Source organism: Trachurus trachurus (assembly GCF_905171665.1).
Source record: "Trachurus trachurus genome assembly, chromosome: 21".
NCBI lineage: Eukaryota > Metazoa > Chordata > Actinopteri > Carangiformes > Carangidae > Trachurus > Trachurus trachurus.
The window spans coordinates 25,681,405-25,695,512 of NC_139899.1; the positions used below are offsets into that span (position 1 = coordinate 25,681,405).

At 44.4% G+C, this 14,108-nt stretch overlaps 1 protein-coding gene across 1 annotated transcript in view; it reads right to left on the bottom strand.

Annotated features, from left to right (window-relative positions):
• Positions 1–434: 434 nt before the first annotated feature.
• Positions 435–14,108, bottom strand: part of tbx15 (T-box transcription factor 15) — a gene marked incomplete at its 3' end in the record, with an annotated part of 42,774 nt that continues 29,100 nt past the window's right edge. Inside the window, exons 5-8 of the mRNA XM_083997157.1 lie at positions 11,628–11,795; positions 11,056–11,120; positions 4,025–4,122; positions 435–1,288 (exon numbers count right to left, since the gene is read on the bottom strand). Coding sequence (XP_083853283.1) covers positions 435–1,288; positions 4,025–4,122; positions 11,056–11,120; positions 11,628–11,795 — 1,185 coding nt within the window. The remainder of the gene's footprint in view (positions 1,289–4,024; positions 4,123–11,055; positions 11,121–11,627; positions 11,796–14,108) is intronic.

Genomic DNA, 14,108 nt, shown 5'->3' on the forward strand with positions numbered 1-14,108 from the left:
CCCAACACCAAAAAACATCAAGGATGAGTCACTTTGAAGAGGCTGTTTGCTACTATTGCACCACTACATATTCACAACTGACAATCCTTCCTGAACCGGAGCACGTGGGCTCCTCTTCCTCTTCCTCCTCTTCCTCCTCCTCTTCTTCCTCCTCACACTGATCTGAGTTTGTTGTTTCCTTCCTCTCGTAAACAGTAAAGAGAGTCAAGTTGCTGTCCCAATTCTTTAATGCATAGATAACTTAATAATACTTGGACTCCCTCTATTACTGCTGTGTAGCCTAAGTGGTGAGTGAGAGTCTTTTAAAAAACAAAAACATGAGATGAAGTCCTTTTCTGAAAGGTTTTTGTTTTGTAACTCAGTACGTCAAACCGGGTTCATACGTCAGAGAGATTTTGCTTTTCAGCCTTAAGAGACTTCGAGAGGAGAGTTTTCTACACCATGTGCATGGACATCTGAGAGGACGAGCCGTACTGGCGGCCGTCGCAGGAGCCGCCGCCGCCCTGCTGGCCGCCGCCGGTGTTGCCGATCATGTGCATGGCGTCCATACTTCCGTTGGACAGGTACTGGCGCTCGGCGAAGGCCCCGGCGGGGGAGGAGGAGCAGAGCAGGCCTCCCTGCGGCTTCTCGGGGCTGGCGGCCAGGCGAGGAGAGGTGGGGAAGTTGTATCCGTACAGGTTGTAAGGGTTGTGCAGGGAGAAGGCGTTGGCGTAGGAGCCCTGCTGCACGTGGTGGTGGCTCCCGCCGAACATGTGGGCGGAGGACGCCGGCGAGGACCCGGACGAGGCGGCGGACGAGGCGGCGCTGGAGCTCCCCCCGGCCTGCATCACGTACTGCAGCTGCGAGGCCGGGAAGGAGCCGAGCTGACCGCTGTAGGCGTCCATCTTGCCCCCGGGGCCGCCGCCGCCACCGCCGCCGCCGCCGTGGGAGCCGGCGTGAGAGCCGCCCTGCATCCCGGCGGCGATCAGGGAGGAAGTCCTCTGCGGCAGGAAGGACTCGGAGGGCTGAGCGGAGGCCACGCCGCCCCCCGCGGCCTGCAGCCGTCCGTAGGAGCCGTCGGCCAGGCCGCCGTAGCCCGCCTGCAGCGCCGCCATGTTGCTGCGGGCGCACGCCGGGTACTCGGACAGGCCCAGGTTGCAGAGCTGGCTCTCCCTGCAGCCCACGTTGAAGGTGTTGGGGGCGAGGTGGAAGGTGGTGGGGGAGCAGGAAGGGGACAGGAGGTGAGCGGCGCCCGAGGGGGAGGGGGTTCCCGTGCTGGAGGTGGTGGGCGACGTGCCGGTGCTCCCACCTGGAAAACACAAATACACAGAACAGACAAGGAATGAAATACGGTGGCGTTTTATAGGCGCTTTTATCTTAGTGAGGAGACGGGTCCAAGAGCAGCTCCATATAACGGTTAAAATACTTTCTGCTCCATTCAAGTATTCACCGTGGATCATCATAAATCACACTGTAGTTGTTCACTTATTTTACTCAACCATAAACAAACCAAACACATGTGTGGCTCCTTTTTTTCTTTTTTTTTTAGTTTATTATTAGAATTAACATAAGTTATACGATCTTCCTGTTTATTTACATAACGTAAAACACCTAAAAGAGGTGCCATTTTTTATCATACACCCACAAACCTTTTTTTTTCAGTTTTTTTCCCCCTTTCCCCCCACTTTGGAAAAATTCGATATGATGGGAAAGTGACATGAATCCCTGCCTGTCTCACTTTGACCTCCCTGTGGAGGGTAGCAAGAAACAAACAGGATTTCCCTGTGGGGAGGTATTAGTATTAGTCTCTCCTTTCCAGACGTCCACATCCTTTCCACCCTGTGGCAGTGCGGCAGGAGGAGGAAAAGTGTTGGAATGTGGAAAGAGACTGATTTTTTTTCTTCTTTCTTCTATATGCACAGAATATATTAAAGGGTCAGGACGTAGTATCTTCAAATCCAATTCTTTCTTTCGACCTAAATCCAGGCAGGAGTACGACGCAGTAGTAATTGTTAATGGGAGAACTTCCCAGTGGTCCACATGCATCCAGTCAGACTAATAAACTAAGCAGTAAACTACATTATGAATTCACCTGCTGCCAATGTAATAAATGACCTCGTAGATCCACATGGACCTTTCTTTTTTCCTTTTTTTTTTTTTTTTAAAACTGCGACCCCTTAGACTAATTGCAGGCCACTCTTTGAACCTGCAAAAAAACAAAAAAACCCATGAACCCATATCATAAAATATATAGCGCTGGTATGTGGGGATAAATATGGATTCAGTTTTGACCATGTCTGGTCAACAGTCCCTCCCTCCATAAAAAGCCACAAGCAGTTTAGACATGTACTTTAGAGCCCAGAGGGGGAAAAGAGGAGGGAATATGTATAGAGCTCCATCGCAGAGGAAAAAAAAAAAAGGGTTGGCACAAAGTGTATCCACTAAGTCAAGCCTTTCATAGTGAAATGATAGCTGTGGGATATCAATCGCATATTTCTCTATTAATGAGACTTTGGCCGGGGTTCATCTTGCTGTTGGAGAAATTCAGTTTGAAACCAGAATGAGGAGGAGGCATAACTAAATAATCCAGGACTCGCTTGGCTGGGGTTCTGATTTTGCACCATATGCCTTCGATAATATTGCACTGGTGGGGGAGATGAGATGAGGTGGGGGGTGAGGGGTGGGAGAGAAAGAGAGAAAGAAAGAGAGAGAGAGAAAGAGGAAGGAAGAAAGACATGTATGAGGGAAAAAAAGAAAGAGGATGATAGTTTGGTGATGTCATGTTTTCTCCTCAAGGTGCTTCAGTGGAAGAGTTGATTAGCTAAAGGGGGAAAAAGAGGTTGTTCACACTGCGCACGTACGCCACGGCGTCCGCGCAGGGGTGACACATGGGTTCGCTGGCAGTGCAAGGACTTTAATTAAATCCTAATCACTTTGGAGGAGTTTAATGATAACAAACACATGTCCGCCTCCTCAGACGGGAGCGTCACGTCATGCTGACCTCCAGAGCTGACCGGCAGAGACAGAGAGAGGGGTCAGCGAGGAAACACAGAGCAAGCGAGTGAGCGAGGGCCCTTGATATGAGCCATGACTAAGACCTCGTGCCGGCGCTGGAGCCGACACAAAGGGAGGTGGCCCGGCTGACGCTGACTCGTGTCGCTGGAGCCGTCCAAAAGCCACAGGCTTTGTTTAACGATTTTATTTTCAAGGGCTCGAGCGAGATGTGAAAAGTTCAGCAGACGCGGGGCCCGACCTGCCAGAGGAGCAGCAGCAGCCGCGTATGGCCAAGCTCAAATGAAGGACAACCGTAGCTGATGTAGTGTGTGGTGAGATATTCAAGGAAAATATGCAAGAGGGAGAGTTCAGGTTGGGACAGCACACATGCACCAAAGTCACGCTAATTACCGCCGCACGTTCCTCCTGGATCGTTATTACCTCAACTCCTGCTCCTCTGTCTCAAATTGGATGATTTTTATCTTTCATCGAAATGAGGAAAACAATGAATTGAGAAGGATGGTGGACGCTGAAGTGACCTCTAAGGAGGAAAAATGAGGAGTAGCCTACAGTTTGATTTCACTGTTCAATGGAAAAGATTCTGAAGTATCATGAGTTTACATTAGTTCCTTCGTTTACTAGAGCAGCTTGTGCTTCGGCTCAGGAATGAAGATTTTACCATATGAGTTTTGCTGAGGAGGGGGAAAAAGGCCGATCAGTGCATGGCCGGTGGGCTTCAACGTTACGTGTCTGTCGGGTGACTGTCAGCAAGATATCATACATACTTCATACTTCTACCATAAAGAAGCATCTTAACATCCCTGAGAAATGGTGTTAGCAATGCTGCGTTCATATCTGAGGTCACACGCGGGTCAAATAAGTGACTGTGAAATGTCCGTCCTTTCAAAATAAAACAGAGATTCAACAGTAAGACACTGTTGAGTCACAGAGACAAGTTTCTACTCTGGAGGTAAAAGATCTGACCCCCGAACTTTGTTTAATTATGCGTTAAGATGTCGTTTGTTGTTCTTTCCTGTTAGATTTGACTCACCTTGCTGTTTCTGCATGTTGGTGAAGTCTTCAAACGTGAGGGTCCTGACAGGAGGTCTCCAGAAAGCATAAGTCTCCATGATCGCCTCCAGGCCGGTCCTGATAGAGAGAGAGAAAGACAGATTTAGATGTAGATTGATTTGGATTTAGGCTGATAATAAGATTTTATTGTGATGTTCTTCATTGAAAAATTAAAAATCTACACTGATATTCATCTAATTCTTTCATGCAACGATGTAGACGGCGTCATTTCTAATCTGATGATACTCGTTCATCTTGTGGTGTGATGATGTGTCGTGCATCAGTTCTGTTGTTTCACTGTCACATTTGACCTATAACAACAATATAATCAATATAATGGAAGTTAACACACATTTTCTGCCATGTGATTTCTATAATGTATGTGTGTAAATGTTCTTTTCACGCTTTCACGGACGTTTAAATTAAATTATACGTCTCAGCACTAGTGAGGTCATACTGTGGCACTGGATTCAGAGGTGAACTTTAATATTATACCTTCTCTATAATGCGGTCCAATAAAACAGCACCTTTAACTGACCCGAGTAGTAAACGTTCAATTCACATTTTGCACATTTCCAACAATGTCAACAACAAAAAACCTGAGGTATGAGGCGAAAGAGAGCAGAGAACTGTTGTAATGAACTACAACAGGCTGCACAGGTGTATCTAATAAAGTGGAGCCTGCTTTATAACACCGACCGTGTCCGAGGACGTGCTAAGAAAATGAAAATATTTTTATATTAACAGCCATAAAATATATGACCGGTACAGGTGTGTATGTGTGTGTGTGTGACAGAGACAGGATTAGTGAGTAACAGCAAAAATATTGAGGAGCTTAACTTGAACAGAGCGGGAAGTGATGCTCATGGATATTTGAGTGTGAATGGGAGAGAGAGAGAGAAAAAGAGAGAGGGGTTGGTGGTAAATGAGTCAGACTGGGCGAGAGAGCATCTGAATAAATGGAGAGAGTCAGAGAGAGAGAGGAGGGAGGGCGGGAGAAACTGAGTCCTGCTCGGAGGAAACTGGAGCCATTAAAAAAGGAGCGAGTTTTTACAGAGCACATAAATCCTGGTGACGTTTCATCTCCACTCTGAACACGGTTTCTCCTTCCTGCTTGATTTACTTCCCCGCGCCGGCCGACGCTGCCCGTGTTGTTTTAGGGCCACCAGGTCCCCGGCCGCGGCCCAGGCTCGTTACAGCGCCGCGCTAATCGGCCCGGGCCCATGCAGGCTCAGGCTCGAGCCCGGCCCCTCGCCATCACTGCACTCATTCATACCATCACTAGTCTGCAGTGGGACCAAATCCCAACAAATGAGCTGTATCCCTCCGCCGGGCCGTAAAGCCGAAGGCTCGGCAGACGCAGGTGACGACACCATCGTAACGGCTTCTATATTAAGATGCTGTTAATAAAAATAAAATAGAAAAACACGCCGGTGCTTAATTTGAGAATTAGCAGCGCAGCTTTGCCCTTTTCTATTAATTAATATTTTCCCCTCAGTGTGGAGTTGGTTGGTAACGCTCCACAGCAAACAGGCTGCGTCCGCACGCGTCGACCTGCTGCTGCTGCTGCTGTTAAAACCCAAAGAAAAGTCACACTTGTTCTTTTTCTCTTTCTTTCTGGTGACTGTTAATGTAGCTCGTGTCTGTACGGTGGCCTTAGAGTCCAAACATGCATATACATACATATAAATGCTGCAAATTCAGAAAACATCTTCTTGAATTTGACACAAAACACACGCAAATGAACAAAGTCCCCTAGAAACACTTAAATTATGCTGTGATTTTTTTTTCTTGCACCTTGTGTGTTGTCAGACTGAAGATGTTTTCTGAATTTGCATCATGTTTGTGTATTTGCATGTGTTTCCTGTCAAGTTGCATTGACCTCTCAGGGCCACCGTACATCAGGACAACCTGATGTTTTACCACCAGTTTAATGACCTTGTTTCAATCACCTTTTCTATTTCATGCTGTTGCTACTTTTGTTTTTTTGTTTTTGCAAAGGGATGGTGGACCTGAAATAATCTCCTATCCAAGATAAACTGTTGTCGAGCAACATTTGAGCTGTTTTGAGGCTGCAGATTTTTTATTTTAGTATGAAAATATCGTTTTATTTTTCATTTTGTTGAACTGGTCAAATGCCTGTTGTCACTGAACTAAGACATTTGTTTTCTATTTTTTTGTTAAGTTTTTTGTATTTCTTCTTACTGTAGTTTAAACTTTGACTCTTAACCTTTATGGCCACTATAACCTATAATGTTGCACAATGTTTCATTGTTCAAATCCACCAAGCTGCACTTTCAATTAGAGCCTTGATCCAAAGGACTTCCAACTTTAAATATTTAGTATTAATATGATATTTTGGTGAATTACACACAGATGCAAAACTCATGTGCTGCTGTCAGGGTGAAAAATGTTTCATCTAACTTTATTTTTCTTTTTTGAAAACCTAAACGGAAATTTGATTATAAACACAGCGTACAACATATGACTGCAAAACAAAGTGGTTTGGCGTTCAGATTCCTCGTAACACCTGTGATGTGAATCAGAACGAGAAGCTGAAATAAAGATGAAATAAACTCATTTTCATCATTTTTCCTCCTTCTCAGCATTTGGCTCCTGTTTGATCACATGTCTCCATGTTTTCTCCATTAACGCAGCTTCTCATAAGGAACCGTGTTTATAAAACGTGATGTGACTTCCTCGTTAAAGTGAAAAAACAAATGATGTTCAACTCGCTGCACACGGGAGCTGATCACACGTTTATTAAACTGATATTGATACTGACACTTGATCTAAATCAATCGAGAAATAAGTCTGAAAGGCAGCATGTTGTTTTAAATGTCAGAGTGGGTCTTGTTTTTCTGATTTGTACCATTTTTATTTCTTTGTGTAGTTTTAATTTACTATAAAGCACATTATCTTTTATCATCATTATCTTAGAAATACTTGTCTGGTTAGACTGAACCTCCGCAGAATTTTGTTTTATTCTATTCTATCCGTATCTGCACACACCTCCCAACATTCAAGACCATGCTCAAACTCACCTTTTTAAATGAGCTTTTAATATATACTTTTGTGTGTTTTATACTGTTTTATTGTTGTTTTTAACTGTATCTCACTCTGACTTTGCTCTATTTTATGATTTTTAAAGTGTAAAGTGTCTTTGAGCATCTGTAAAAGCGCTTACAAATAAAATGTATTATTATAATCATTATTTCTATTGCACCCGTCATAACAATTTATTTAACCCCATTTTTTCTGTCTTTTATTATTCATATACTTCTTCTATATTCCCCCTCTCTGTCCTGTTGTGCATGTGTGTGAATGAGAGTCTTGAGTGGCAGCGTATAGGGGGGAAGAGGGACGACCTCCAGGAGGGGAAGGAGGAGGAACTGGAAAGAACTGGTGTGGGTGGTGTGTGAGTGGGGGGGTTTGTAATAGATAACCACAGAACACCATTAACTCCACTGTCATTTGTACTTGTTATTGATATCTGTGCATGAAAAAAAAAAAACTAATAAAGAAAAGATCTGAGCCACATGGAAGGAGAATAAATTTAAAGTTGCAGCTGTGGTGCGAAGTCTAAAAAAGGTACAAACGGCTGAATCTCCGGTGATATTTCATGCAGAGCACACGCCCTCATCCGCCCTGACCTGACTGTATGTGACCAATTACACCCTCTGAATAATAATGCAACGGCAGCAGAGGAAAGGACAAAGGTCAGAGCTGCAGCTCGCTAACAATATTCATGACTAATCAAAGACAAACGGCGTGAAATCTGAAGATTTTTGCGCGGCTCAGGGAGGTTCTTTAAGGTGACAGAGTCTGAATCCCCACGGGGCCGAGGGGGGGAGGGAGGGAGGGAGGGAGGTAACCGGCAGCGCTACGTGAGAGTAACTTCATTTTCTCTCTCCACGGACAAATATCTCATCCTCCGTTATCTTTTCATCTGTAGCTTTTCTGCAATGAAATTCTAATGCCACTTCATAAATCAAACAGTCTATTGTTTGAAAAATGAAAAAAGATGTCTCAAATATCTGTGTGCCAATAATGCAGACCAGATGAGGGGGCTGCTTTCATGTGCGGTTCAGTACACTCCCGCCCCGTCCTCTCCCTCCCCTCCACTAACGTTATATATGATAATTCAGAAACTGAGAGGAATCGAAGGAAAAGAGGAAGAGGGGGAAACTCGATAAAAGACGAGCGCCCCTGAGAGAAAGCGAGGGTTTGTCTTTCCTGACCGAATCAAACATACAGTATTTCCTAAACGTCGTCGTTCGCTCGGTCAAGACGCTTCATCGAGATGAGCAACGTTGAGATTTTGACTCGACAGTGTCAGCACAGCAGCCAATGGGAGAGCTGCTCCTCCTCCTCCTCTCTGACATCATCATCATCATCACAGCTGATGCAACTGCTGACAGAGGACAGAGCGATCGGACCAGTCAGACCGGCAGCTGTTTACTGTCGCACGTTGACACCGCAAACACTCGGCTACATCCTCTCTGCTCCCGCCTGAGTGTTGCGTGTCTGTGTGTATGTACAGGTAATACTCAGAAAATTAGAATATCGTGAAAACGTTCATTCATTTAAGTAATTCAACTTAAAAGGTGAAATGAATATATTATTTAGACTCATAACAGGCATTGCAAGATATTTCAAGCTTTTATTTGTTAGAATTTTGATTATTATGGCTTACAGCTTATGAAAACCCCAAAATCAGAATCTCAAAACATTTGAATATCGTGAAAAAGTTCAATGTTGTAGCTCAAATTGTCAGCCAATTAATCCAAAACACCTGCAAAGGGTTCCTGAGCCTTTAAAAGCTCTCTGTCTGGTTCAGTACAGTTCGCAATCATGGGGAAGTGAATGAACTTTTTCACGATATTCTAATTTTCTGAGTATTACCTGTATGTATGCGTGTCTGACTGTGTGTATGTGTGAGAGTTGGCACGTCCCAAAGAGCCGGGGTTCTTTCGAAAGCCGCCTGAAAGTGTGCGATGTTTCCTGAGTGGCACAGAGTGTGGGACTGTGTAATGAAAAGCCATGACTTCAGTCGGAGTGTTAATGACCCTGCGAGAGTGAGAGCGGATTCGGTGCTTTGCAGGTCAAAAGATGTCTAGACTATGTCTAGGTTAAAATAAACTAAATCACATTTAACCATTGTTCCCACTGCGTTTTACGACTACGGTATATTTCAGGCTCTAGCAGGTCCTAACTACGTGTTGAAATACTTTTTTATGGTTTTATGTGACCGTCGGAAAAAAAAATATTGTTCAGACAGACGACTTTTAACCTACGGGAGAGAGAGAGCGACAGGACGGAGACGCGACACGAGCTCATAAGCAGTCGAGACTCAAGAGCTCGGTGTGGACGCAGTGGACACACACACACACACACACACACACAAAACATCAACAAATCACACTGAATATTTACATCATGAGGAAAAAGTGGCTGACGCAGGTGAGATTAAAGGTCAGAGACTCCACGTGGCAGATGTGTTTCTGCTCCTGCTACGTCTCAGTGAAGGTTGCTGAGAGTGAAGTGATGTTGTACTGTATCTGTTATCTACACTGCAAGAATATTTGTCCTTTTTCTTGTCAAAATGTCTAATTTCTAGTCAAAACGAATCTCTTTCCACTTAAAAAAAGACTCATCACCTTAAAAATTAAGTTGTTTTTAGATAATTTTCACTCATTTCAAACAAATATTCATTTGAAATAAGTAGAATAATCTGCCAGTGAAAGTTTTTTGTGCTTGTAATAAGGAAGAAAAACTCCACTATCAGATTTTTCTACTTATTTCAAGTGAAAATAGGCTTGAAAGAAGTAAAAACTGTCTAAAAACAAGCTACTTTTTATGTGATGTTTCTTATTCTAAGTATAAAGAGATTTGTTTTGACTAGAAATGACATTTTGACTAGAAATAAGACAAATATTCTTGGTAAGATGTTTGAGTTTTTGCAGTGACGGTCGGAGACTTCACGTGGCAGATGTGTTTCTGCTCCTGCTACGTCTCAGTTGAGGTTGTTGAGAGTGAAGTGATGTTATATCTGTTATCTACGGGCTTCAGTCGTCACGTTACACCACTAAACTACACTGAGGTAAATAATTACAGAGCATGACGTGACCTGATAAAGAACAACACACGCGCTGAATTTGACGCTAATCTAGCGATTCATTTAAATATCTTCAGGCTGTAAAAGTTCATGTGATAATGACACATAAATGCCTATTCCTTTAAACGCCACATCATTTAATCAGTTGAAGCAAATTAACGCATATCCTGTTAATTTGACCTTTGACCTGTTGTTTGAATCAGTGGCCTGAAATGACTCTGCCTCTGCTAACAGTTACCACTCACATGGGGCCGTCATGTCGTTATTTGATCGTGTTGTTGATGCCACATGAAGTGAGGCCTTTGAGGGTTTCTGGGTAATATTTCTCATTGTTTCTGGGTCATGTACAATAAAGTTAAATTGACACACAGCAGCATATTTGTCTATTATTAAACACATGAAAAAATGTCCCTTTACGGTCCGATTTGAAAGAAATGAAAAACGTGCGCGTAGTTTGTGCTTAATTGAGATTAAATATGTGAATGAACTGACAGCACTAATATATTTTCCAGATTTAATTTATGTATTCTTTTGCACGTTGAGACTTCATGAGCTTTTAACGACACGAACGAGACAGTGACAAATAGATAAAGAGAGATAAAGAGCGGTCGACCAATCACTCTGCGTCTCTGCGCTGCAGATCTGAACTGTTCCTCTTGGCACCCGACTGAACAGCTGTTTTTATATAGAGCGGCATCTGGTACTAAGTCCTATCTTCAGAGGGTTATTTCCATATTAAAGATGGTGCATGAAAAAAAAAAGGATGCGATTTTTGTGGTGCAGCATGGAAACGACTGTGACAGGCCGTATTGTGTGGCTGCTCAGTTGGTAAACAGATGCTGCTGCTGCTGCTGCTGCTGTTGTTGCTGCGACGATGACGAGGGACACTCTACCTGTTTCTGCCAGAGTCCCGGAAACCTTTGGCGAAGGGGTTGCGGTCGATCTTTAGTCTGGTGATCTGCAAACAAGAAAAACGTGGAAGAGAAGATTTGTGTGATTGTTGTAGCCGAAGATGAATTAGCTGCAACTTTTCCCCCAAAAAAACACTCAGATTCGTCATCTGCTCCGAGTTACTTTGCTATAAATTGTGTTAATACTGAAAAGTTGCGAGTCTCTGCTTGTTTTTAAACCTTGAAGGAGGAAACATCGTGGGCTCCTACTGTGCCGTGAGTTATTTCCAACTGGCTCCATGATCCATATGGTCGGTTTAGGAAGACAAACCCTAACTCTTCCTACTGTAGTTACAAGAAAACACAGAGATTGAGGCTCTGTATTCTTATTTTAACTCAAAAAAGTGCAAGTAAAACGACAGAAAGACAAAAAAACGTTCTTTAAATTCAAGTTGCATTGACTTTTTCAGGGATTTCTTGAATTTCCATCCATCCTTGGAAGCTCAAGGTTGAAAAAAACCCAGCGCAGCGATTGAGTTACAGCAGGAAATCAAATGGGAGCTGCGGCCTCGTACCTGCTGGTTCTGGTAGGCGGTGACGGTGGTGAAGACGGTCTCAGGGAAGCTGAAGGTCTTCACCCCTTCCCCGCTGGGCACAGGCTTGTTGGGGGACAGTTCGCTGCTGAAGTCCTTCCTGATGACGTGGACGCGAGGCTGATACTTGTGCATGGAGTGGAGGATGATCTGGAAGCAGGAGAGGAGAGGAGGTGAAGTCAGTTATCATTCAGTTAGTGGGAAAGCAGAAGATGAAGCGCTGCAGTCTGGGAATGTGTTTGGAAAATTGACAAAAATAATGATAATAAACATCTTTTTAATCCTTTGAACTAGTTCTAGTCAGTACAGGCCACGCTAGAAATCCTATTCTTATTTGTTTTTAATCTGTTTTTGCTTTTAAAACACATAAATATCCAGAGAAAACACATAAAGCTCGGATTTGAATCTTCCTTCAAAGTCAAACTGAAGTGACATCAAAAAACCTCTTTAACCTCCTGACAGCTGGATCAGGTTGCTCAAGAGTTTAGGAAGTGAACGAACCGAAAGTCTCCGACAACAACCTCCAACCTGCACCTTTAAACTCTCCTCTCTCTGAAAAAAAAAACCCTGCACCTCCTTAATGACATCAATTAGCTGCACTGGTTCTCTATCGGAGCGCAACGACATTAAACGGAAACCAGGGTTCACACTGCGATGACGCTCGCAGGAGGGCAGAGGATTATTTCACAGCGGAGCGGAGGCGTCAGCCGGTGTCGGCCCCAGCCTCGCCTCAGGGCCCCGGTCTGCTCTTGATTAATCTGAGAGTGAGAAAACCTCCCCAGAGCCAAACACCCCCACCCCCCCCCATCCTCCCCACCGACCTCCCCTCTCTGCTACAACAGAGGGGGTCATTTCAAACCGGGGCCGTGGGGGGAAAAACAGCTCAGAGTATCAGAAACACTACATTTAACGTTCCAGACCTCAAATCTCTCACACACACACACACACTTACACACACACTTACACACACATATTATGACCGAGCTGCTGCATAGAGAACACATGCACGCTCCAATCTGCAAAATACCCTGTTTCTGTGGGGTTTCTTTCTGCACACTCTGCTCAGAGATCGCATGTCAATCAAAGCGCGTGTGGGCGTCGCCGTGGTGTCTTTTTCCTCGGCTGCTGCGTAAATGTTGCGCAAAAGTACGTTTTCTTCTCCCCCCCCCCAAAAAAAGAAAGAAACCTTCATCTCCTGCACGGCTGCAAGAGAGAGAGAGTTAAGTTTCAGATCCAGTCGGTTTGTTTCTCTCCTGCAAAACGGTCGGGAACTACGGATTCAAAGCAGCTTGATAAGAGGGGAAAGTGTCAGTGTGATAACTTGCACATCACAAAGTGAATAGCAGCTTTGCTACAGGTTGAATCAGTGGTGGATTTCCACACAGAGACGCTACGCAGCTGCATCGCGGCCCCAGAGGAGTCACACTCCGAGCCCTGAGCCAACCTGAGGGGATGTAAAGTCAAAAGCAGATCGCTCATCGACACGCTCAACTCACAACATACAAGTGAGAGAGCAGCCAGATCACCTCAGCCGACAGTTGTTCACGCTCACACACCATTAGGGCAACGTTTTTGTTTTTCCATGATGGATAGTGACGTGGGTCTAATCCCCCCCACCCCCACCACCCCACCCTGCGCTTCCCTTTCAAAGCATCTTGGATGAGAGCGACACCGACACATCCCGCAGATGTCCAGTGCAGGGATCGGGTCACACTGATTGTTGATTTTTGATTTTCAAGCAACAGTTTAAAAAAACACTTTAACGGGCCGTGACCGTTTAGTGATCAAAGAATTAATCACAGTCCGTGGTGGTGGAGCTCCCGTGATTTCCCCTGTGAAATTACTCGTTACAGGCGAGAACAATGAGACTGTGAGCCGTGACAGTGCAGCTCCAGCTCCGGCTCCTCGCTCACATTACTGCTCAGCACGCTGAGGAAAAACAGGCCGATGTTCATGGCAGCTCGAGCCTGAGTCTGAGTCTGTCTGGAGCAGCAGCAGCAGCAGCAGCAGCAGCAGCTCTGACACATTACAAAGCAGTGAATCATTAACAGAAAAGCAATAACGAAAAATAAATAGAAGAGTTTGGTCCAGTTCGGCCTCAGCTTCTCTGTTTTATCGTCTGTTTCCCATGGACACAGTGGAGATGAAGGACAGGCCAGAGTGACACAAAACTACTGCTGAAGGGAAAAAAACCTGTGGTGACGTGGAAGAGGGTGCAGCTTTAATTGACTGATGTCTGTAATGACGTAGACACAAATGCATAAGGAGAAGAATTACCATATCTGTAGGTACTTATATATAAAGTGTATTAAAGACAGTTTGTAGGTGTCAGTTTAAAATGCATTACATTTCAAAATAAAAGCCCTGGGATCAGAATTAAACTATTACCAGCATTATGATCATTATTATTAGTATTTACATTGTAAATCCACATGAGGAGGACCAGAGTCAGTGATGCTTTTA